Here is a 25,299-nt window from a genome sequence, read left to right as displayed (position 1 = left end):
GTACAGCCTACTAGGCCCAAAAACTCAACTCATCAAGATATACATATTTCAAATTGAACTTTTATTCAAAATTTAATCTTCAAATTCTATTTTATTTCATTAAATTCAGTGAAACCATTTGGAATCTTTCTTTGGACATTAACATTATTAGCCTATATTAATAGCATCATGAACCTAGCTTAACTTATTTCAGAACAATAACTAAATTAAATTATTTGCATTTTAAAGAAGCCTAATATATCATTCGAACCGGCACGACCACCCCTCCCTGGATTAAGAGCTCATAGCCTATTTAAATATTAATTAGTGTACTTTAGAAGAAACCAGCCCAATATAAGCCTAGAATCTTTTGATCCACTTTGGAACCCCCACCATTTTGAAAATTTACCATTGTTAACTTACCCTGTAACTAAATTCAACCAATAACTTATCTTATATTTGTATTTCATTAATAAATTTTATATTGTAACTTACCAAATCTATTTATTCTTAAAATAATTCATAATTATAAGATTAAGACAAAGACTTACCTTATTAGACAGAAACAAAACACAAATTAGGAATTATCTTTATTAAGAAATAAAAATGACTTTCAGTTCAATGTGGGCTAACTTAGTAGCCAAAGGAATTTTGTAGGCCTAAGTTAATGAATAGCCTATAGAAAGCTTTATGGTGCGTAGCACATACAAATACACAAATTTGCAAATTGCACAGTAAAATTAATTTCAACATTCTAAGACATAACGACAAAAGTCTCAATTGTAGGTAACGTCATCCCTGGTTTTATATAGTATACAGTACATTGCAGAATTTACTGGCAAATGAGTTAAATCCAAATGTAATATTGCTTACTGGCTTAGATGAATCACGATCAGCTGTATTGAGGTAAACAAAAATCAACAGACAAATGGCTTCTAATGCTATTCTTATGGAGAACATTTTACGTTATATTATTGACTAAGTCAAAGGTTTTATCTAATTTTGTGTTAAAATTTGGGTAATTTCACTATTTTTCCGGGATCGAGACCTTTAATTTGAACCCTCTCCCGTCGTTCTACGACTACCCAGTCGCCCACAATTTTGACGCAAAGAATCGGCTTTCGTAATTAATATATAGATAGATATTTAATTTCCACAAAATCAGTTAATGTAACCAATGCGTTTCGTTGAATTGAAAAACAAAGAACACAATTAAATTAAACAGCTGATGTAAACAATATTATGTTCTTCGAAAGGATAACATGGGAACTTAAAAAGCCACTGTGGCAGAGGCCAAGGGACTTTTTCAAAAAATTTAGGCCAGTTTGCAAATCTACGCAACACGCTCTTTCCAATGAGACGTCAGTGGATAAAATCGGTTAAGAAATGGTGGAGGATTCAACCGACAAACTTCGTGTTCGCGTATTAATTATATAGATTTCATATGTGCATGAAATGTTGGTGTGAAACCAACTTGTATAACTTTAAGCTAAATGGTTTAAGTTACCTGGCTTCGTCAAGTGATCCTTCTTCAGTATCACACTACTATAGTTTCGGACTTGAAAATAAGTCCATCTTCAGAAAACGTCAATAGGTCATCTAACCAAATTGGTTAGATGACCTATTGACGTTTTTGTTAACCTGAAGATGGACTTCCAGAGGCTACCTCACCATGTATACCTTTGAAGTAGAGGCTATATTTATTCCCAAAAGGTATCAAACGCCAGATCCTGATCAAATCTTTTCTATCACTTTAAAGTTTGTTTCGTGTTTTTAGTCTTCACGTACAGAGACTTAAATCTTTGTATTAAATTGTTAGCAATCATAAATCGTGGACAGAATCTTCCACAAAAGATAAATACAATATAGTTCAACACCCTAGAACTCCTTAAAAAAAAAATGTTTTGTTAAGGCTTCGTCATAATGTTAAAAATACTCAATACAACAAATTCATTAATTTTACATATGTAAACGTTGATAGTTGTGTGCGTATTGTATTTTAATATATCTTCTGTATACATATAGTCCTCTATATTTTCTGTGTACACAAATGCTTCTGTATACACGTTTTTGCAACTCACAGTAACTGAGAAATATTCTAAACTGGTGAACTGTTTTTATAAATTTTTGCCATTATTTCTCAACCCGTGCTTAAAAAATTAGTGACTCGTGGATAAATCCAGATACGAAATTTAATCTAAATTGGACCACAGGTTTTGTCTGTAGCTCTGTATCTGGATCATACAAGTGTGTATTATATAACCTGATATTAGTCAAAATATGTTTTATTCTATAACGTTTAATTTAATTAAACATAAAAGTCATGCTCCCTCCATTTTTAAAGTATTCAGTCCAAAAATGTAATAAATTTACTTGTGCATACATATTTATTTCGTTTTAATAAATAATTGAGGTGATGCAATACACTTATGTAGGCAGTCGCAGCAGTCGAATCCGGGCATAGCGCCTAAAGTTTCACGAACGCAAACCGCGCAACGAGTAGCTAAATGAGCCGTAGAGTAAGTGAGCCATCTAATATTTTGAAGAGGGTTCACTTACTCTACGGATCATAGTGCCAATGAACTGTAGAGTAAGTGAGCCATCTAATATTTTTCTGCAGGCTCGTATAGTATACGAGCCTATTCCTATAATTTATATTATTCATTATTTTGGCTCGTATACTATACGAGCCGATTCCTAAATTATCAAATAATTCGTAAGCTTGGCTCATAGTCACTATGATCTGTAGAGTAAGCGAACCTTCCTACTGTATTTTTAAATATAATACACGAGGCTCATAGGCACAATGATTCGTAGAGTAAGTGAACCCTCTTCATTTATTTTTTATTTTCGATAGGCTCGTATAGTATACGAGCCTGTAGTGCAAGTGAACCTTCAATATTATTTAAAAAGCTCGTATAGTCTATGATCTGTAGAGTAAGTGAGCTGTCCCCGAATTTCCATTTACCAGTATTAGAATTTTATTTAAATAACAATTGGTTTAACAATTACCAAGGTTTGCTGCTACAGGGAGGGTAAAGTGTGTTTTAGTAAAATATGAATAGCTTGGTATAAAATAAATAAATTTACCAAGTTTGATCAAAACAAACAAGCAAACTACCAAAGTTAAATTATTCTCCATAAGAATAACATAGGAATCAATTTACAATTTTTTGAAATTTCCTCATAACCAGTAACCCTAAAAAGACACTTCTATATACTAAATTATTTGTTTTTTAAGTTCCTTGAAATAGTGTAAAGAGAAATTGGGAAATGTTATGTTTTGAGGGTCAAAAAAGATAAAGCCCAATTTTTACCCGATGAAACCCCCCATAACACCCCGTTCCCATAGTCCGATTATGCTGGCTCGCGAACTCATTCAAGTTTATCACGTCTTAACACCTTCAAGCTAAATTTTATTAAACTCGGACAAAAATTACTGAAGTTATTGCGAGTTTTCGACCATTGGACGACCCCTAGTATAGTAGAATTTTAAAGCATCGAATCAGAAAAATGTGTATCTTAAGCTACACTACAATATTTTAAGCACTATAAAAAGGCAAATAAGAAAAAAATGAAAAAATAAAATGAAAAACTAAAACATCAACTCAATCTCCACTCAACCAGCATTCAGCATAGCTTGAAAAAAGACAAAACAAACAAGAAGAAGTAGAAGAGTAGTGAAGTGAACTGTGAAGTGAAGACATGCCGCCGTGCCGCTGCAGATACGTTTTGTGTTCGTTTGTTCGTATTTATCGAATAAAAATTTAAGTTTGTATTATACTTTTGAAAGTTTTTAGTGTCGACGAACATAAATCCGGTTTAACCATGGCTACGGTAAGTTTCTTCTGAAAAAGCTTTGTTAGCTGTAACAAAGCTAACAAAGCTAGGTGATTGTGAATTGGACTTCAAGTTTAGGTTATGCCGCTTGTTTAATCTTGCTTGTCTCTAGACCCCCTATACATTTTGTAATGAAAAATTGACCTAATTAATTGTAGCTAGATATTTGAGGTTTAATATGTATATCCGTTTATTTATTTTAATTCTATGTTAGGTAATCAGTGTAGGTAACCTAGTTGCTACTGTAACATTCTACATTACTTAGCTGTAAGTTTAGGATATTATTTCTCTATCCATCTTTCATAATAGGCTCAGGGTCTATAGCATATGTTTTTAAGTACGCTAAGGCTTTAATAGGATAGGCCCTTTGTTTCACAATCTTACTTTACTACATTTTTTCTCAGGCCCAGGCCAAAGCTTCTAAGGTTGCACTTTACTTGACGTCCTACACTCATTCGAATGAAAATATCGATTGATATATCGACTAATCGATTGCTTCATTTGATATATCGTTTGGTTAGTTAGGTAAGGTTAACCTAACCTAACTAACCAAACGATATATCGAATGAAAATATTGAATCGAAAAAAACAATCAAATGAGTGTAGGACGTCAAGTAAAGTGCAGCTGCTTCTAATTTTGTCGTTTTAATTGTTTATATCTAACACATTTTGATGGATTATGACCATTCTGGCTCAATATCAGTGTAACTTACAGTTAGGCTAGGCTACATTTGTTGGCTGCACTTTAGTTTACGTCCTACACTCATTCCAATGAATATATCGAATAATCTATATAGGCCTAAGTTTATAAATAGTATAAACTAAAGTGCAGCCCATTTGTTTAGGCCTAGCCATTTAAAGCGGTCAAAACAAGTTATACTATGCCTATCTTTTAAAGGCAAATATTTAAGTAATGTATTTACACTGGGATATGATGTAGGCCTAATACTTATATGTCTACTTACAGTATTTTTCGCTGAATCCAAAAATGCAATCAGTTTTTGTCGGAGAGATTCCTAAGTGGCCGTAGTGGTAGTGGCTGTAAAACGAAGGTTAGGATTACGAATCTAAGGATAATTGAGCGGTACTGAAGGTAATGGTAATATGGCGTGGTCTGGACGGGTCGGTACTGAGTGAGGAGTGAGGACTGAGTGAGAAGAGAAAACAACTGTTCAGACTTGATCTAATGCGGAATGAAATCAAATCAATTCGTTTTGAAACCAAATAATCAGTTCTTATTTAGGCATGTGAGGAAGGTAGGTCAGGTTTTATGCGGATTCGTGACTAGGTATTAAGTCCTTTGAAGTTGCAGCCAATCTCAATCTGTGATATAATTTATAGCTACTGTGATATTATTACATGAATAATTTGTGATATTTTGTGAATTCGTAATTATTTATTTTTCTTTATTGTTTAGGTGAAGTGGTAGAACATTAGGCTGTGGTAGATGTGTAGGAATACCATTAGTAGGCCTATACCGTCAATTTAAAGAAGCAAATTTTATCAAACTTTGTCCTCCCCCATTGCAAACGCAAAGCTTGAGTACCGTCAACGGGGGTTAGATTGACCCCTTTTTTAATGTTTTTATTGATTAATTTTTATTTATATTGATTAATACTCACAATATATTTTTTTAATGTTACATAGGTACTGTGTGAATACATTCCAAGAGTTATTTTGTTTTTTATGGTCATAGGTTAGTCATAATTAAAATAATAAAAGGGGTCAATGTTACCCCTGGGGGGTCAGAATTACCCCGCTTGACGGTATAACTGCAATAAGCATTTTAAACTTATATGCCAACCCCGTACAAAGGACGGGTAGGCCTACTCTGCTAGTAGGCCTATATATTTATTTATATATGTATATTATATATACCGTTTGTGTGTCCGTTAGTGTGATAATATACCCAAAAACCCCCGCTGCAGCAAACCTGCCGACTAAGCGAATTTCCATTTGCCTGGATTGATTTTCAATTAATCTATTAATTTAACAATTATGTTTAACGAGTACCTAGGTTAGAGACTACAGGGAAACTAATAAAGTGTGTTTTGGTAATTATCTCGACCTCCGGACCTCACCCGAGATTCAAATATTTTTTCTCAAAATGTCTGAAATTTCACGCTGATTCCAAAAAATCCCTGAAAAATTGATTTGATGGAAAATGTCATTGTGGGTAGTCAATTTAACCGGTAGAGCAAGTTGAACAAGAATATCCAAGAATTTGTACGATCCGATGGATTTTAAAGGAGATACGGAAAAGCATCGGAAAATTATGTTAGCACCAAAATGACCAAAACTAGGTTAGGTTGGGTTAGGTTAGGATTGGTAAGGTAAGGTTAGGTTGGGTTAGGTTACTAACAATACCCAAGTTATTGATAGAGCTGGGTTTTCCTAGGTGCGGAAGCAGAGAGCGGAGTGAGGAACGCAGAGAGCGGAATTGAAATTAACATGGCATTCCGCTCCGCTTCCAGGAAAACAGTAACATTAAATTGCCTAAGACAAGTGGAGTCCGCTCTCCGCGTTCCTCTCTCTGCTCGCCGATTCCGCGCCTAGGAAAACCCGGCTTAACCTAACCTAACCCAACCTATCTTTGGTAATTTTGGTCCTAACTAGATTTTCCAACGCTTTTCCGAGCCGTATCGCCGTTAATATCCATCGGATCTTGAAAACTCTTGCATATTCTTGTCCAGCTTGCTCAAACTTACCGGTTAATTTGAATAAGTACCCACAATGTCATTTCCCGTACAATAAATTTTTCAGGGTTTTTCCGATTTTCTGGGTAAACGGATTGTTTCCGAGAAAAGCGACAACCATTTTTGGAATCAGAGTGAAATTTCGGACATTTTGAAAAAAAAATTTTGAATTTCGGGTGAGGTACGGAGGTCGATATAATTGCCTGTCTATGCCTGGAGTATGAAATTAAATAAATAAATTAGCCAAGATTGATCGTCAACTAACTTGCAACATCCTATAATATTCTCCATAAGAATAACATGGAAATTTTGAATGAACAATTATTTTATATTTTCTCTGTAAACAATCACCGAACAAAAACAACGTAGTCCTAGCAAAAATATAGCAGCCTTCAACATTTTGGTTGTGGTGAGCTGCATGATTATAGATTGGTTTTCTTTTGTCTTCATGTACCACATCAAAACTGACAGGCCATCGTTTTGATTGGTTACTGTAATATATCTTAAGAATATTAATATCCGTTGTAACTATGATTTCCTTGTACATCACGCCACTGTGATCGTATGATTTTCAATAAATCTCATTGGCTACAAACATCACCTGATCCCCTCTCCACCTACATCACACCACCGTCCATGTACGTCCGTCCCTTCAACAGCCAGTCTACCTCCAAAACTCAAACTTTAACCACCCGTTTGTAGCCGTGTGTTAAACATGTAAAACTATCGTATTTATTTATTTCAGTAGTCCACTTCCTAAGTCCAACTCAACCCACGAACACAACAAATGGCGACGAGGTCGGTCAAATTTACATACCGCGCAATGCAACTGTTCGATTGTGCCGCGTAGTGTAAATTTCGAACGCGTTTGTGAATGTCGGACGACGAAGTGGACTTAGACTTACTACCGTTGTTTGAAGATAGTAGTGAAGTGTCGGGTTACTCCAACATGGCCGGGATAATTGGCAGCATCGGCGAGTACGACCAGAACTCCGAGACGTGGTCTTCATACATAGAAAGATTCGAACTGTTCGTCGAATGTAACAATATTAAGGAGGAGAAGAAGGTTAGCACTTTATTGACTGTTGCTGGTGTTAAAACGTATAGTTTACTACGGGATCTGTGCACGCCCGACGTACCATCGAAGAAGAGTTTTAAGGAAATAGTGACCATCATTAAGGATCATCTCTACCCGAAACCATCGTTCATCGCCGAGAGATACAAGTTCAGCAAAAGAATTCAACATGAGGGAGAATCAGCTGCGGAATACATCGCGCAGTTAAGGAAGATGTCTACACATTGCGATTTCGGCGCATCTTTAAATGACTACCTGAGGGATCGTCTAGTCTCCGGAATCAGGAACGAATCGACCAAACAAAAATTGTTAGCGGAAACCAGCCTAACTTTGGACCAAGCCGTCAAAATCATCACGTCAGCAGAAGCCGCTGAGATAAATGCCGCAGCCTTGTCGATCAACAGGAGCCGCAACGTCGAGCAACTACAAAAGATGACGTCACACCATCGCAGAGTACCAGGCGGAAGCAGCGCACCATCAAGTGTCACCGTCACCGCACCTTCAGGTCACCACAATCACCCCAAAAGCAGCTCTTCGCACGACAACAAAGTGCATTGTTCGTGTTGTGGAAGTTCATTTCATTTACGTAATCAGTGTCGATTGTTAGGTGTAACGGAACGTGTAACGCGTGTGGAAAGAAGAATCACATTGCTAAGGTTTGCCGATCTAAGAGTAAGTCACAAAAACAACATTCTCATCATTTTAGTAATAGATACAACAGTAGGCATAATTATGTAGAAGCAGTAACGAGTGCAAGCGATGGTAACCCTAAAGCTGAGAGCTATGAGGAGGAAGATATTCCAAATTTATTCAAAATGAATGAAAGTAAAGTAGAAAATGCTAAAGTAAGCCCTATTAAATTAGAATTAACAGTTCAGGGAAAACCAATTCATTTTGAAGTTGACACAGGCGCAAGCGTAAGTGTATGTAGTGAAAACTTTTACAATGAGAATCTCAACAATTGTAAATTGTTATCCACTGACTTATCTCTGAGTTCATACACAAATGAACCAATCGTTCCGTTAGGGAAAATTGAAGTAGATGTACAGTATCAAGGAGTAAGCAAATGTCTAGAATTGTATGTAATTAAGAAGGGAGCTCATCCTCTGATAGGACGTAATTGGCTTCAGAGCCTTGGTGTGGAAATATCTTTCAAAGATAAAATTTTTGGCATTGATAATAACGCTAGTATCGATCAAACTGTACATAGTAAACATTGCACTGAACTAACCAAAGAATTGTTTAAAGAATTTCCCGAGGTTTTCACTGATAAATTAGGTCAATACAAAGGTGAACCAGTTCAATTTAAATTAAAAGCTAACGCCACACCTCGGTACTTTAAGCCACGGTCTATACCTTTTTCACTTAAAGCTAAAGTAGAAAAAGAGCTTGAGAAGTTAACAGAAGAAGGTGTACTTCTCCCAGTCAAAAGTTCTGATTGGGGTACTCCCATAGTTCCAGTTCTTAAACCAGACGGTGGAATCCGTATTTGCGGAGATTTTAAGGTTACATTAAACCCAAGTCTAGAGGTAGAAAAGTACCCAATCCCTAGAATAGATGATTTGTTTACTAGTTTACAGAAGGGTGAAAAATTTAGTAAAATAGATCTGTGCCAAGCATATATGCAACTTGAATTAGATGAAGAGTCTAAAAAACTATGTACCATAAGTACGCATAAAGGGTTGTTTAGTTATCAAAGAATGCCGTTCGGAATCTCATCCGCAACTAGCATATTTCAGTACAGAATTGAACAATGTTTACAAGATTTACCTAATGTAGTTTGCTTTCTAGATGACATTTTGATTACAGATGTAAATGATGAATTACACTATCAAAAGCTTAGGGAAGTTTGCAAACGTCTTAAAGAAAATGGTCTTACCGTTAAGAAGAGTAAATGTACATTTTTTGCACCTAAAGTAGAGTATTTAGGTTTTTGTATTGACAAACAAGGTCTACACACTTCCGAATCTAAGGTAGAAGCTATAAAAAACGCTCCAGTTCCTAAAACAGTGACAGAAGTCAAAGCTTTAGTAGGTCTAATTAACTACTATTCGAAGTTCATTCCTAATTGTTCCACTGTATTAAGTCCTATGTACAACCTGCTCAAAAAGGACACACCCTTCAATTTTGACAAGAATTGTATTGCAGCTTTTGACAAGGTAAAACAGCTACTCTCTAACGCTCCTATTTTGGCTCACTATGACACCAATTTACCTTTAAAATTGGCCGTAGACGCTAGCTCAGTAGGCCTAGGCGCCGTGTTAAGTATTGTCTCACCAGATGGCGTAGAGAAACCGATAGCGTATCAGTCACGCACACTCTCGAGCAACAGCTGAGCGAAACTATTCACAAATAGAAAAAGAGGCTCTTGCTATTGTTTTTGCAGTCAAAAAATTCAATCAATATTTGTATGGGAGAAAGTTTGTTTTGTACACTGATCACAAACCACTTCTAAGTATTTTTGGCTCAAAAAAGGGTTTGCCTATTTTTGCTGCTGGTCGCATGCAAAGATATGCTTTGTTCTTGTCCGGTTACGAATTTGACATTCAATATGTAAAATCGGATCAAAACAACGCAGATATGTTATCTAGATTGCCGTTGAGTGTTAATCACAACAATGCTACTGATGAGTTTGCGTGGCAAGGTACTTATTTACATTGTTTACAGGAGAGTTCATTACCTTTGACATTTGAACATGTAAAGTCAGAAACACAGAAAGACCCAGTTTTAAGTAAAATATAACCGGTTATATTGTAAACGGATGGCCTAATGTCATTCCAGAGGGAAACGAAGAACTTGCTCCGTATTTCCAAAGACAGAACGAACTGACAGTTGAATTTGGGATTATTTTGTGGGGTTATAAAGTAGTCGTACCAGTAACTTTAAGGGACTATGTACTTAAAGAGCTTCACTCTAGCCATTTAGGCATCGTGAAAATGAAGTCGGTTGCTCGATCCTATGTCTGGTGGCCGCGTATTGATGAACACATCACCAACATAGCTAACAGCTGTTCTTCCTGTCTTCGGGAACGGAACAATCCGTCCAAAAGCCAATTACACGTTTGGCACTACCCAATCGCTCCTTGGGAACGCATTCATGTTGACTACCTAGGGCCTTTCAAAAATAAAATGTATTTGATCGTTATTGACGCTCACTCAAAATGGTTGGAAGTAGGTGAAGTTAGTTCAACTTCCGCAAAACTAGCTATACAGTTTTTAAGAGATTTATTCAGTAGGTTTGGATTACCTGTTAATCTACACTCTGACAATGGACCACCATTTACGTCAGCTGAATTCAAACATTTCATGGAAATGAACGGTATCAGACATACTTTCAGTCCTGTTTACCATCCTCAAAGTAATGGGCAAGCTGAAAACAGCGTTAAGTTTGCTAAAGACAAAATAAAGCGCGCTTTTATGACAATGTAAATGTTGACGTAGCCTTGAGTAGAATACTATTCGATTATCGAAACTCTGTTCACTCAACTACCAATGAAACACCCAGTAAACTGATGTTTGGCAGAAAACTGCGCACCCGTTTGGATCTATTGAGACCAAACGTAACACATTTTGTAAATAAGAAACAAGAAGAATGTAAAAATAGTTTTAAGTCAAAGAGTACTAGGATAGTTTATCCAGGTCAAACTGTTTGATGAGAGATTACAGGTCAAACAACAAATGGTTACAGGGTACTGTACACAAGCAAATCAGTCCTGTTATGTATGAAATAGAGTTAAGTTCAGGCATTGTTACTAAGCGTCACATTGATCAGCTGATCGGTTTAAATAACAGTCCGCTGCACAGAGATACGGGTTTTGCTGAAAATATTGTACATAGAAACGTGGCAACCCCTACATCCGCTAGCTCAGACCCAGAGTTGGCAACGCCGCAATACCAGAGGCATTGTACTTCTTCCCCCGCCAAGGACGTAGTCAGCAAGCCGGTTGGCATGGCAACCACCCCAGCGAATGGTAGGAGGTCACTCCCCGCTTCTCCAGCACTACACCACCAGCCAGGAAGTCACTCCCCCCTTCCCCCGCACATAGTACTATGCCCGTATCCGCGTGCGTAAAATCAGCTGTGCGTAGTAGTGATAGTAGTAATAGTAATAACACCTGTCAAAGTCAACCACGACGCAATCCTGAACGCGTTAGGAAACCTGTAAATAGATTAGACTTATGATTGTTTTACCGATTTGTATTTGTGTGTGTTTTTTATGTTTACCATGATTCTTGATGTTTAATACTATGTTATACTTAATGATTATTATACTTTTTCTGATTGTTGATTAGGTTAAGCGTCAAGAAATATCACTCTACCACCAATGGACTATATATTCAAAGTTCACATTTTTTTGCAGTGTTTTGTTCAAATTTAAAAGGGAGGAAATTGTAATATATCTTAAGAATATTAATATCCGTTGTAACTATGATTTCCTTGTACATCACGCCACTGTGATCGTATGATTTTCAATAAATCTCATTGGCTACAAACATCATTTGATCCCCTCTCCACCTACATCACACCACCGTCCATGTACGTCCGTCCCTTCAACAGCCAGTCTACCTCCAAAACTCAAACTTTAACCACCCGTTTGTAGCCGTGTGTTAAACATGTAAAACTATCGTATTTATTTATTTCAGTAGTCCACTTCCTAAGTCCAACTCAACCCACGAACACAACAGTTACAGAGAAAATAAAAAAATTGTTCATTTAAAATTTCCATGTTATTTAACAATAGCCTATATAACAACCAAAATTTTGAAGGCTGCTATACCCTTAAAGCCCTTCACAAAGTAAACCCAAATCAAAACCCTAAAAGCAACCAACTGGTCTTAAGAAATTCTGAATTGGCTCACCAGTTGGTAAAGTAAACAAAGTTCCCCTCTGGTTACTTTCTCCCCCTATACCATAGTATATGGAGAAAGTATTGTTTTCGTCAAAATTTTCGAGTTTGAGTTTTGAGTGGATATATTCGTTTTGGGTCCCCCTGGACCCAAAAAAGTGGTTTTCGAAGTGATGTCTGTGTGTGTGTGTGTGTGTGTGTGTGTGTGTGTGTCTGTGTGTCTGGATGTGTACAGAGCTAGAGACTACACCTGTGGTCCGATTTCGATGAAATTTGGTATGTAGGTTCTAATCCATAGTATCTCCAGGCGTTTTTTTCATTTTTTTGAAATTTTGACTTTTAATGGGGATTTTCCCATAAAAACCCATAAAAAACCGGAAAAATCGGATTTTCTCAAAAATGGCCCGAACGATTTTGATAAAAATTTAGTATGTTGTAGCCCTTTAAATTCTGAACAAAATGGTACAAATTCCATTTCTGTAAAAATTACGGTTCAAAAGTTATGGTAAATTATGTTATTTTCCCATAAAAACCGCATAAAATAACGAAAAAATAGGATTTTAGACAAAAATCCGGTTTTGATTTAACACTGTATGTTATGTTATGGTCCTTACAATTGTGATAGTTTTTCATTTTTTAGAAATTTTTATTTTAATGGGGATTTTCCCATAAAACCCCAAATAACGGAAAAATAGGATTTTCCCAAAAATGGCCTGAACAATTTTTATAAAAATTTAGTATATTATAGTCCTTTATATTCTGAAGAAAATTTTACAAATCCCATTTCTGTAAAAATTACGATTCAAAAGTTATTGTAAATTATGTTATTTTCCCATAAAACCCCATAAAATAACGGAAAATCAGATTTTTCCAAAATTGGCTCGAACGATTTTGATAAAAATTTAGTATGTTATAGTCCTTTAAATTCTGAAGAAAATTGTACAAATCCCATTTCCGTATATTTACTCTCACCGCTTACTTACGATAAAGGTTGTTGGCAAGCTTATGGGAGAAAGTATGTGTCAGAATGCTGATACCGTTTATTTAAATTTAAGATAGTAAAAAAAGTTATTCAACTCAGCTGAATTTTAATTTTTTTTTTGCTGATTTTTTTGTCTTTAATCTGTTCTCAATCATATATTCTCCAAAACTATTTGTTAACAGTTCATATTTATTTGTTTTGTTCTTTTAGTGAATTTTCCATTTAATATTGAATATGTTAGATTTAATATTAATTAAGTCCTTGTCCATACCCCGCTGTAGCTTATTAGCTTATTAGGTATGCCATTGCTGTGTTGATTTTAGCACTGGCTCTAATCCATAATCAACACACATTCACTGTTCATTAAAGCATACCTTCACTCCCTTGTTGTGTGGGCTGGTTAAAGCCACTTTTATAAAAAGTGGATTCAGCTTGGTGGAGGGATACTGTTCTTACTGTTTGTTTTATAAAGCAGTGTCAATTAATAATTGTTTACCTGAATTTGTATTTCAATGAATTGACTTTGTTTGTAGATTCCGAGAGGGTGCTGCTCGCACTGCAAATATAAGGATTGTGAAATGAAAATGCAATACCTCGCTCTAGAAAAAGAGAATATGAGACTTAGAGATGAGATTGATAAAACAAATGCGCAAATAGGATGTCGTGTTCTCAAACTCTCCGACTACTGTTATATGAAGGAAAAGTTAAAATATGACATTGATGAAACAAAAAAACGATTACAAAAAACTGTAAAACAAAAGGACAGTATTTTGAGACAAAAGAACCGTATTTTAAGAGAAAAAGACAACGCAATCCAGAAGAAACTGAAAGAACTGGAATCCTTAAATGCAAAGTGCTTAAGACACAATGCGTTCTGCACCAGTCTTCAAGAAGCAAACTTGAAAATTAACAACTTAGAAGAAGAGAAAAACTTATTAACTTCTGAACTAGACAACATGACAAAGGAACAAAACAAATGGTGTAATAGTGCAAAAGAAAGAGCACAGGTTATTGCAGAATTTTTGAAAGCAAACATGCAAATGTAAGTAACCTATGTTATATGGTGTAGTGGACTAAGATTAAAATAAAAGTTCATATGATCATATTAAACATATATATTATTCATTTGAGTTTGATCTTAACATTAAATTCTTATAAAGACCACGTAATCAAAAACTGTAATGTATGGCTGTTGTCCAATTTTGATCACCTTATTTTGAGGGTCTACAGTTTTATTGAAGTTGGTAATAAACGAAATTGATTGCCTTTAGATTCTTTTTCAAATCCAAATATGGGGGACTCTCAAAAACAACAGAATGGCTATTGGAAGTTGGAAATCAGTTAACTTGTTAGTATTTGACAGTTTTCTTAGTAATTTTAATTTAGGCATACTTTATTTGAAGCGTAGATAGTTTTGTCTGTTAGCAGACTTAGTGCAGCTTTGATTCATTTATTGGAATTAAAGATTATACTTCATATATGTACTGTTAACTTATCTTGTTTACTGCAACACACTTATTTGTTGCATTTATAACTACACTATACATATAAGTTAAATGTTTTTATTTGACTATGATGATATTACCCAAATCACCCCATTGACCAAGAATTTAACTCTACAAAAATACCATCGGTTTGATCCCTTGTTGGCTTTTTGACCCTGAATAACTATGTGCACACTCGTGCGTTTTTGTGTACGCCAAGCGTATGCCTTGACGCAGATGGACGCAAGTAACGCATGCGTCATGGCATGCCCGAAATTATTCCAAAAGAGCTCCATTCCAAAGCGCAAGATGATCCACCAGCCTTTTATTTCTGTGCGTTTTAACTTACAACTGCTTTATATATTTGAAAAATCGTCCAGAGAAAATTTATCACTCCTTAAAATAAAATAAATAAATAAGACAAATTGTGAGTTGTATTAGTACTCCTTTTTCCACATTGTACACCTTGATTTCTTACTTTTGTGAAATTTTCAATAACGCTAAATATACCGCACCAATTCCTCCTATCAGAATAGCGTCGTCTTAACCCAACTAGGAAAGTGAGGCGTGAGTGTGACAGCTATAAGGTATGCCTCAAAGCGCTTGCAATGCCGCTTTTGTTGATGCATGTTGAATTGAAAGTTAAAAATAGAAAGGGCACTAGTTTGGAAATAGCTATTAACCCCTTAACCGCCACGCACGAGATATGCCGGGCGATACTAGTTTTCAGAGCAACCGCCACGTACGAGTTATCTCGTGTTGACGTAATCAGCTGTTGTGTTTTATTTTTAACAGCTCACTTCCCGCCTTATCTCTGATATACGTACGTAAACAAGTTGTTGACAGTGCTGCTTGACTAGTGCTGCAATCTGGTGGATTTTAGTGGTATTATAGGTCAGTAATGGTCCCGATCAGTTCTGTTCGTAGTTTCAGTAAAACTTGTGCTTGCGGAAGCTTACGTAATGCTTACGTACATTATGCGTGTCATTATAATTGTGATTTTTGGTGGTTATTTACTTGGTAGTGTTGAATCAGTAGTAAATATTAGTCGTAATGGCTGGTGACATGCTTGAGGATGACGATTTATTAGAGTTGTAGACTTTATTGTAGGCCTAATTTTTATCATAGGCCTAACTCAAGAAACCCCCGAACCCCACCCCCCCCCAATCTCAAATTAAAAAATTGTTAAAGCTTAATGTTTTTGAAGATGTCTACAAACAATATTGATAACTATTTTCTTTAAAAAAACAACTGGTACAATTTTTTAAATCACAAGTAAAAATCGTCAAAAAACGGCAAAGTAAGTGGCAATGGCGGATTTTGACTAGGCTACTTAGATGGCGGTTAAGGGGTTAAGAGGATCAGGATTTTACTACATGTTGGTGATGTTTGATTTTTCCAGTGTTGACTATAACAGCTGGAAGGCTACAATGACACTATCCGAGGAACTACAAGCAGTGAAGGGTAGTTTAGATGACAATGCCGCAGATTTGATGTTTTTGAAACAGTCTTTACAAACGACATGTGAGGTGAGTTATGACTAACATAATTTGCGACTTCCGAAGGAAATAAAGTCTCGGTCAAGGAATTTTTAATGTCAGATGACTTGAATGATGAAAAGAGCACTTAATACACTGTGTACTGGGAGATCTGTTATGTATTTGTGTTGATTTATAATACTTGATTGACATATCAGGTTAATTGTAAGAAAAGGCCTTATTGATCAGCTTGTGGGCTTCACTCACCTTAATTTGTTAATCTAGGACTCGTCAAAATGTAACACAAGGAAGACACTATCACACAACATACACGCACATTAAAAATCGTCCTTGGATTTACTTCGACGTTACGCAGGACCAAAAATGTCCCCCAAAACGTCGTAAAGGATGATTTTTTATGTGTGTGTATGTAGTGTGATTGTGTCTTCGTTGTGTTACATTTTAACGAGTCCTGGATTAACAAATTAAGGTGAGTGAAGCCCACAAGCTGATCAATATAATAAACCTCGCCTAAAAACATGTCTTTAAAAATAAAGGCCTTGTAGCCCTACTACTGCCTGAAAAAAAATATATTTCATCCATTTTCCGTATCAACTTTTTAAACTTCAAAAAAGAATACTTAGAATTATGACTTTTAAACCCGTATTGCGTAAAATGTTCTAGCAAACAACTTTTTAAAGAATTAAAAATTTTAACCGTCCCTAATTTCTATATTCTTAAATGTTTATTGCATGTGAAATCAAATTTTGAAAAACTCCACAGTGAAAATAGTTGGCACAATTATAACACTAGGTTTCATACAGATTTTCAATATCCTTTACACAGATTGAATCTTGTGGAAAGGACACCTTCTTATATAGGTAAAAGATTTTTTAACAATTTGCTTGGGTACTACAAATTAATAATAGGATTAGTAGGTATCTTTAAAATCTTATCTTTAAAAATCATCCTATCTTTAAAAAAATTGTAGATTTTTTGTTGGAAAAGAATTATTATAGTATAGATCAGTTTCTTGAAGACAAATCATTGTGAATTGTTTGTTTTGTTACTATGTATTTATTTTTACCAATAAGCTAGTTTATTTTAGTATGGTTTGACAATGTCGCCTGTTTTGTCTGGCTGTGCTAGAGCAATTAAAAAAATGTTATGTGACAGTAAAGATGACTTTGACATTGACCTTTAATTTTATAAAAAATGAACATTAATTGTATAGGCCTACTATAATTGTATACACATACTTGATATACAACAATAACCAGAAACTTGTAGGGACATTCTTTTAATCAGCTAAAATACTATCGTGTCCTTTATTTTATTTATAATTTTTGTAATTATTATCATTTGTAATTATTTTTTTCAGGCATGCCAAAACTGCCAAACATCCTTTCTAGAACAGAAAACTCTTTTGGAAGAAAAAATACTACAATTGGAAAATCAAATAGTGAATGACTCTTTTTTGCAAAACCAACAGTCAGAGATGATAAAAAAGCTAACACAGAAAAACGAGGACTATAAAAAAAGGGGAGTGAAACGTATTAAGAAAGAGCTATTGTCACCAACAGGCAAGTAGCATTTTCTTCCTAATCTGTGATACACCTGTTACACTTTGTATATTATTATTCAAAGAAATATGGTCAGTTTGAGTATTGAGGTCTTAAAACATTTATTCTACTTTTTGGCTCTAAAAGAATTTTATGAATAGCTATTAAATATATCAACAGAAATTTGGATATCAGTTAAACATTTGAATGGATAGTTTGAATGATTCTGGACATTTATTTTGTTATTGTGTTATTATTAGTGTATGCTTAACCCAAATATTTGTAGATATTTTAAGATTTTAGAAAAGTTTTGGATTTAACCCTTTGAGTGTTATTTGTCGATGCTTCGACACATAACACACCTTGTGTAGTGTTTTGTGTCGATGCATCGACTCACAAACACTGTTTACGGCGAAGCCTCTATGACTGAAAAAAATCGGATTAAACTGGATCGAGTTAGGTATCGTTTTATTTGTCAGATTCAGAGCTTTCTCCGGAGGTCTGTCTCTAAGCGCTTTTCATTTTAGTTCCGAAAATATTGTAGCAGACAGCTGACGTGCTTATTTGTAAACAGCTTGGTTAACCTCGTACCGATTTCTGATGTGTTTTATTACGTTTATCATTGTTTTAGTGTTAAAAATCAAAAGTAGTGATATACGTGGTGCATTATAAGAAGATTTAAGTGATTTTGAAGGGCTGGTTGATGATCCTGAAGAAGTAGGTAGTGATATTGATGTAAATTATCAGCCAGATTCCTAGCTATGGTTAGGCTATGGATTCTTAGCTAAACGCTATGTACTGAAATCAGTTTTTTGCCCATAACTTATTTATTTGCAAATCTACTTCCTTATATTATTATATATTTGTAATCCTCATAAAATTTAGAACAAAGTAGCCATTTTCAAATATTTATAGGCCTATAATTTATACAATTTCATTGAGCGCAAACTAATTTTTTTTTTTGAAAATTTTCCAAAATATTTTTTTTTACCTTAAAAATTTTTTTGAAAAAAATTTTCCTTATGTTTTATGTATAATATTGAAGCCCATGATTTTCCAAACAAAATGGTATATAGAACAGTATAATTAACATTGTTTTCAAGCTTCTCAGATCCGTTTTAATAAAACCTTGCAAATGAGCAAATAATAGGCAGACATTAAGGCCAAAACAAGGGACACTCGGAGGGTTAAAATATAGTTAAAAGTTTATGTGTAAAAAATAGTAGTTTTACACTTTTATTGGTTATTCTATAATCTATATATTAATAGGCAAGCATGTTTCTTTAAAACCTTTTTTCTCAGCTCGTGTGCATCACAGGGAAAATGTGCGTATACTGTTAGAAAGATATTTTCCTGTAGATGTGCAAAATCCCTTTAACCCTTTCAGTGCTATGAAATGATATATCGTTGTTTTAAAAAAACCCTAAGGGATATAGAGAGGAAGGTTATTTAAAAAAAAATAGCAAAACGGCCATTGGTGACCTGTATGTTCATAGGATACACTACCAACCACTTAGCTAAAAGATTCGCCCAATCCGATGATTTCGAGGTGTATGTCTAAACCAAGGATTATGAACACCTCACTATGCCACAGTGGTTGTAGTATATCGCTACAAACACACAGGTCACCAATTATTTGCCACACAGGACGGGATTCGAACCCGAGCAGACGAATGCCACTGGCCAAGTGACACACGCCCTAGCCTTCTCGGCTATCTGTGCTTGAAGACTGGGGAGTCAAAAACCTGTATTTAAGCTGTCGCCACCGATTGCGAACAGATGGCGCTGCAGATTGTTGTTCAATGCGTTACTAGGTAGCAGCACCAGTTAGTCACGGACTATTTAGATGCAATCTTTTAGTTTTAGTAGTAGTAAATGTGTTCCTGAGACTTTGCTGCAAAACATTAGTTTCCCTAAAATGGCTATATTACGATAACCTCGTCCAACTAAATCAGGGTTAAATTCAATATTACATTGTAAACTATATGTCTTTTGATTTTATGAGATTTCGGTTTCAAATAATGCTATCAGAACATAAAAATTTATAGGAAAACCAGGAAAATTACAACAAAAACTAAGTTTTATTTAATGTTTACTACAAATACCGGGATTTATCTTTCTTATATATTTTCTTATTGTGTCATTATTCAAAATTAGCCTAATTAATAAAATAGTGACAACATGACAGTTAAAATTCAACAACAGGTAATGGAATTAAAAGGCAAACAAAAAAGTCTTACAAAATATGAATTATTGGCCTAGCACTGAAAGGGTTAACAATTAAAATAGGCTAAACAATAAGCTCGAAAAATGGATTTGAAATTATAAAAAAATTAACATGGGCTTTATGGGTTGCTATGCTGGTGACGAAATAACAACGAAATATAAACAGAAAATCCAAACAAATGGAAGGAATTACAATCACATGTTTATTAGCTATATCAACTGTTATGACCCATCAACTTTGTCAGCAACAAAAAATAAGGTAGAAAATATAATTTAAGACACACATTCCGCGACTGGCTCACACAACTAAATGTTTTTTTAATAAAAAAAATGACACAGCATCTGGTCCATATAAATGGGATGCCTACTTCAGTATCCAATAGTCAATACGTGTACATTACATGGTTTTGGCCGAGTTTTCAACCACTAGTAATAATAATTTAAAAGGTAATTCCAAAGGTATAATTTGGAAATTTCTTATAGGGACTAGCACTTTGGCTATTCTTCTTTATAAACAAATCCAACTAATTAAATAACTTACGTCGTCAATCCATAAATTTCTGTGGAGTACGCATTTCAACCATCAGGTCATCCTCAGCTCCACTGTCACTAGGTTGAATCTGTTTCTATGTTGCTTTGTAGCAACAGCGTCGATGTATTAAATAAATAGTCCAAACACATTTTACATTTATGACACATACACGACGACACGTACGAAACATTTAGGTAACGAAATACTATGATATAACACCGTGCGCACGGCTGGACGGGCTCAGGTTTGCGGCTACACAACCTTTGATTTGCGGAGTGTAGCCGCAAACCTGAGCCCGTCCAGCCGTGCGCACGGTGTTATATCATAGTATTTCGTTACCTAAATGTTTCGTACGTGTCGTCGTGTATGTGTGATAAATGTAAAATGTGTTTGGACTATTTATTTAATACATCGACGCTGTTGCTACAAAGCAACATAGAAACAGATTCAACCTAGTGACAGTGGAGCTGAGGATTACCTGATGGTTGAAACGCGTACTCCACAGAAATTTATGGATTGATGACGTAAGTTATTTAATTATTTGATAACTCAATCCGTTGTGCTACAATATCGACATATGAACAAATCCAAAGACGAGCCAAAGAAAGAACTTTGTAAAAAACTTGTTTTTTCTATTTATTTTACTACTTTGTTTTCAAATTTAGTTCATTGTAGTTTGTAATTGTAAATTAAATAAACTTATTATTACAATAGAACCTCACTTACTCGACAGTCACCAGCTGACAGGGCGCCTACAAAAATAGGAAAATTTTTAAAGAATATTTAGTTTGAATTTAAATTCAACATTTAATGTTCAGCATGTCTTTGATGATTGTTTACTCAATATGTAAAAATACTCATGTTAGTAATAAATTTATTTGTAAAAAGTAGTCTTTTATGAATCTATTCATTGGTGTTCTGGATAACTCGACAAACTCTGAGTCCACAAATAGTCAAGTTAGTGAGGTTTTACTGTATCAGAATGTTCAACTGATCAGGACAGCGAGAAAACCGGGAACTGTCCCAAATTAGGAAGACCAGACGAAAGCCAATTTTCCCTCCACCGCGGGAAATTAAAGTTATGTTGCCGTGATCGCAACAGTTGTTCACGGGAACCTTTTCTAATGTTAAAAGTGTTTGCTTAGTAGGCTACATCACTAATTACCTAATTTTCAATAGTGTAGGTACTGTTATCAAACTGTATTGTGATTGTATTTTGAGTTGTGTTTTACTTATCCTGTTAATTTGTTGCTTGTTGTGTGGTGGAAAATATCGCACATGACTCACCTGGGTAGGTGTTTACGGTCCTCACATGAAATCCTGTGCGAGGCTTGCCGACAAAGGGAACTAATCATGCTTGTATCATAACAACTACTTCCCAGTGTTTTTTTTAAATGTCCCTTTAAAAACTTACTTTCACTGTTAATTTTATGTTTAATTTTATTGTCTTAACTGTATGTTTTCCTTGCAGGTGACATGAACTTACCTCCCACACCATCAACCCCAGATCAAGACATGTACCAAAATAATGAATTCGAAGATGAGGAATCTTCAAAACTTAAACAGAATAGTCAAACAGCTAACTGTCCTCAGACAATGCTATGTTCGGTACAAGTATCCTCTGAAGACATTAATAGAGTTGACGATTGCAGTACAAGTTTTCAAAATATGCCGTCTACAATTGCTGTTGAAGAAAATATTGAGACTAAAGCAGTCGTACATGAACCTGCCCTAAATAAAAAACCCCATATAAATTCAAAAACCAAAATGGTTTTGATCACAATGCATAAGAACTCTCCAAAAGAAAATGCATCAAATAGTATCGAAACTGGTGACATAAAAGTATCACCATCATCACCCATGAATCCAGTTGTTCTCAGAGTCAACACTAAAGAAGTGACAATGTCTGATGAAGACATTTCTGTTTTATCACCAAGACCTGTTGAGATTTTTGAAACCCAGAAGCAAGTCAGTAGGGTTAGCTCAAGAGGTGAAACTGTTGATAGTAAAACCAAATGCAGCGTGGAATTGGACCAAACGATTCTGTTTAATAAGCGAAAGAACTCTACAGAGGAAAAAGTATATGATAGCTCAGAGAAAACGGACTCCTATGGCATTAAAGCATTACAATCTTTTAAAAAACCAGTTTTGCCAGTCGATGAGGAAATGTGTGATGAAGACCATCCCATTTCATCACCAAGCCCTGTTAAGATGCCTGGGACCCAGAAGGCACATAGTATGGTGAGCCCTGAAATTGGTGCTTTAAATAATAAAACTAAATTGAGTGTAAAGTCAGACGAAATAGGTTTAGAGGAAAGCACACAAGCCAGTAGCAATGACCAAGTAATTAATAACAAGATTCAGTCTCCAGAATATTTAGAAATCATAGATATTCTTAGTGAGGTAACTCAAATTCCATCAATACTTAGTCCGATAAGGCCTCTTAAAGTAAAGTGTGATAAAAGACCTATAGAGTTGAACTTACAGACTGATTATCCAAAGCGACGCAAAACTTTATTTTCACCAACACACAGTAGCAACTTAAGTGAATTCCCAGTCTTATGTGATCTTAGAAAAGACCTTGTCGATTTAAGCCCTGAGCCTGTTGAAACTTTCATTGAGGTGAAACCAAAAAATAGTTGCGGAGAAGAGAATAAATCTCCTAAACCAAGTGTAATTAAAAAAGAGAAAAAGCCTGGTAGTGACAGCCACACTGCAAGTGAGATTGAGGCAGCTCCTAAACCAAGTGTAATTAAAAAAGAGAGAAGGCCTGGTAGTGACAGCCACACTGCAAGTGAGATTGAGACAGCTCCTAAACCAAGTGTAATTAAAAAAGAGAGAAGGCCTGGTAGTGACAGCCACACTGCAAGTGAGATTGAGGCAACTCCTAAACCAAGTGTAATTATAAAAGAGAGAAAGCCTGGTAGTGACAGCCACACTGCAAGTGAGATTGAGGCAGCTCCTAAACCAAGTGTAATTAGAAAAGAGAGAAAGCCTGGTCGTGACAGCCACACTGCAAGTGAGATTGAGGCAGCTCCTAAACCAAGTGTAATTAAAAAAGAGAGAAAGCCTAGTAGTGACAGCCACACTGCAAGTGAGATTGAAGCAGCTCCCAAACCAAGTGTAATTAAAAAAGAGAGAAAGCCTAGTAGTGACAGCCACACTGCAAGTGAGATTGAAGCAGTCAAAAAAGAATGTTACGTCGTTTTAGAGGATATCAATCACATTTCAGAGAAAAATGAAAAAAGCCCATGTCTTAACCAAACCAGTCAAGGCTTGAAATTTGTTGACAAACAAATGTCCAAATTGACTCCTAACACTCCTGATACGATTACTGAAGTTAGTAAAAATGTTGATTTGCTCCTCTCATCTCCCAAAAATATAGTTAAGCCAAAGAAAGTCCCAAGAGAAGTTCAAGCTCTGCTTTCTCAAAATAGCCTTTTTACTTCCTTTCAATCATATGATACTGAAGCTAGATCACCTCAGCGGTCACCAACTTCACTAGCCCGTTATGAATTGCGTTTGTCCCCGAAAATGAAACCATGTTTACAATATTACGATGTAAGCTCTAGTAAAGCCAAAGCTAAATCTTGCACAATCAAAACTTCAGAATCTACCAAAAGAAGAAATTCAAAAACAACTAAATCACAAACGGTTTCAAAGTCAAAAACAACTAAAACAAAGGATTCACACAGTTCTACAAAGAAAACTATTCCGCACTCACCAACATATACTAATCATCTATTTTCTCCCAGATCACCCGAAGCAATGAAACATTATAACATGAGGTCCTTAACCTCACAGCAAGTGTGTGAACATTGCACTTCATCAACTTGTGTGGGAGCTGAAAATGTTGTAAGAAACCCAAACAAAAAGAGAAAGTCATCAGGTGTTAAAGAATCTCACAGACCTGAGCAATCTACAGCTTTAGTAGACATCACTCGTAAAATAAGACCCATTAAAAATAACATATCGGAAAACGAGATCAATGTGCGTAAAGAGGATGTAGAACTTCTGGCAACAAAATTAAAAATGTCTCCACAAAATAGAATGGAACTATTAAAACAACAAGAAAACTTGGTAAACAAGATTGAAATTAATACGAAGGAGAAACAGCCAGCAAAGTTAAGGTGCTATACACTTGAAAACAAGAAGAATGAAAATAGACTTGACGAACTTGAGTCCAATAGTATTACTGCTGGCTTACTCAAAATTTCTGAAACATCACTAACAGATGAGACTGAAGATCCTTTGTTTACAAAATCTGTTCAGTCTTTTGCAGAGGAACCCAACAAAGATATTAATTACAAGCCAGATATTATGATTAAAACATGTTTTAGGGAAGAACAACTAATCATGAAATCAGATGTGACAATCAAAAGTCTTTGCTATCAAAGCAACTGGCATGATTTGTACAAATCCAGGAAATATCAAAGAGACAGTAAAAAAAGATCAATCCTTTCTTTAAATATTCTTAAAATGAACAATACGTTAATAAGTTCACGTATGGATGTAAAAAGAATAAATAGAATAACAAATTCTCAAAAAAAGCATTTTCTCACTAAACAGATGGGAAAGGTTTGTAAAAAGCATAAAAAGG

The 25,299-nt window shown here is 35.2% G+C and overlaps 1 protein-coding gene across 1 annotated transcript; it reads left to right on the top strand.

Annotated features, from left to right (window-relative positions):
* The first annotated feature begins 3,708 nt into the window (after positions 1-3,708).
* LOC129003000 (uncharacterized) lies at positions 3,709-25,053 on the top strand. The gene is made up of 6 exons (XM_054431182.1): positions 3,709-3,816; positions 13,951-14,459; positions 16,304-16,430; positions 17,761-17,962; positions 22,171-23,868; positions 25,040-25,053. Exons 1-6 carry the CDS (start codon positions 3,808-3,810, stop codon positions 25,051-25,053), a joined length of 2,559 nt encoding a protein of 852 aa, XP_054287157.1. The 5' UTR covers positions 3,709-3,807.
* The last annotated feature ends 246 nt before the right edge of the window (positions 25,054-25,299 follow it).

This window comes from Macrosteles quadrilineatus, unplaced genomic scaffold (genome assembly GCF_028750875.1).
Source record: "Macrosteles quadrilineatus isolate MER2022 unplaced genomic scaffold, UCM_ALF_1.0 Scaffold_1__1_contigs__length_201487025, whole genome shotgun sequence".
NCBI classification, from domain to species: Eukaryota; Metazoa; Arthropoda; class Insecta; order Hemiptera; family Cicadellidae; genus Macrosteles; species Macrosteles quadrilineatus.
This window is presented reverse-complemented; position numbering and strand designations above follow the sequence as displayed.

Bases quoted from the DNA above. Each gene is read 5' to 3' on its own strand.
- LOC129003000 (XM_054431182.1), top strand. The intron at 14,460-16,303 runs GTAAGTAACCTA...TGATTTTTCCAG, and splicing joins TTGAAAGCAAACATGCAAAT to TGTTGACTATAACAGCTGGA. The intron at 17,963-22,170 runs GCAAGTAGCATT...TTTTCCTTGCAG, and splicing joins AGAGCTATTGTCACCAACAG to GTGACATGAACTTACCTCCC.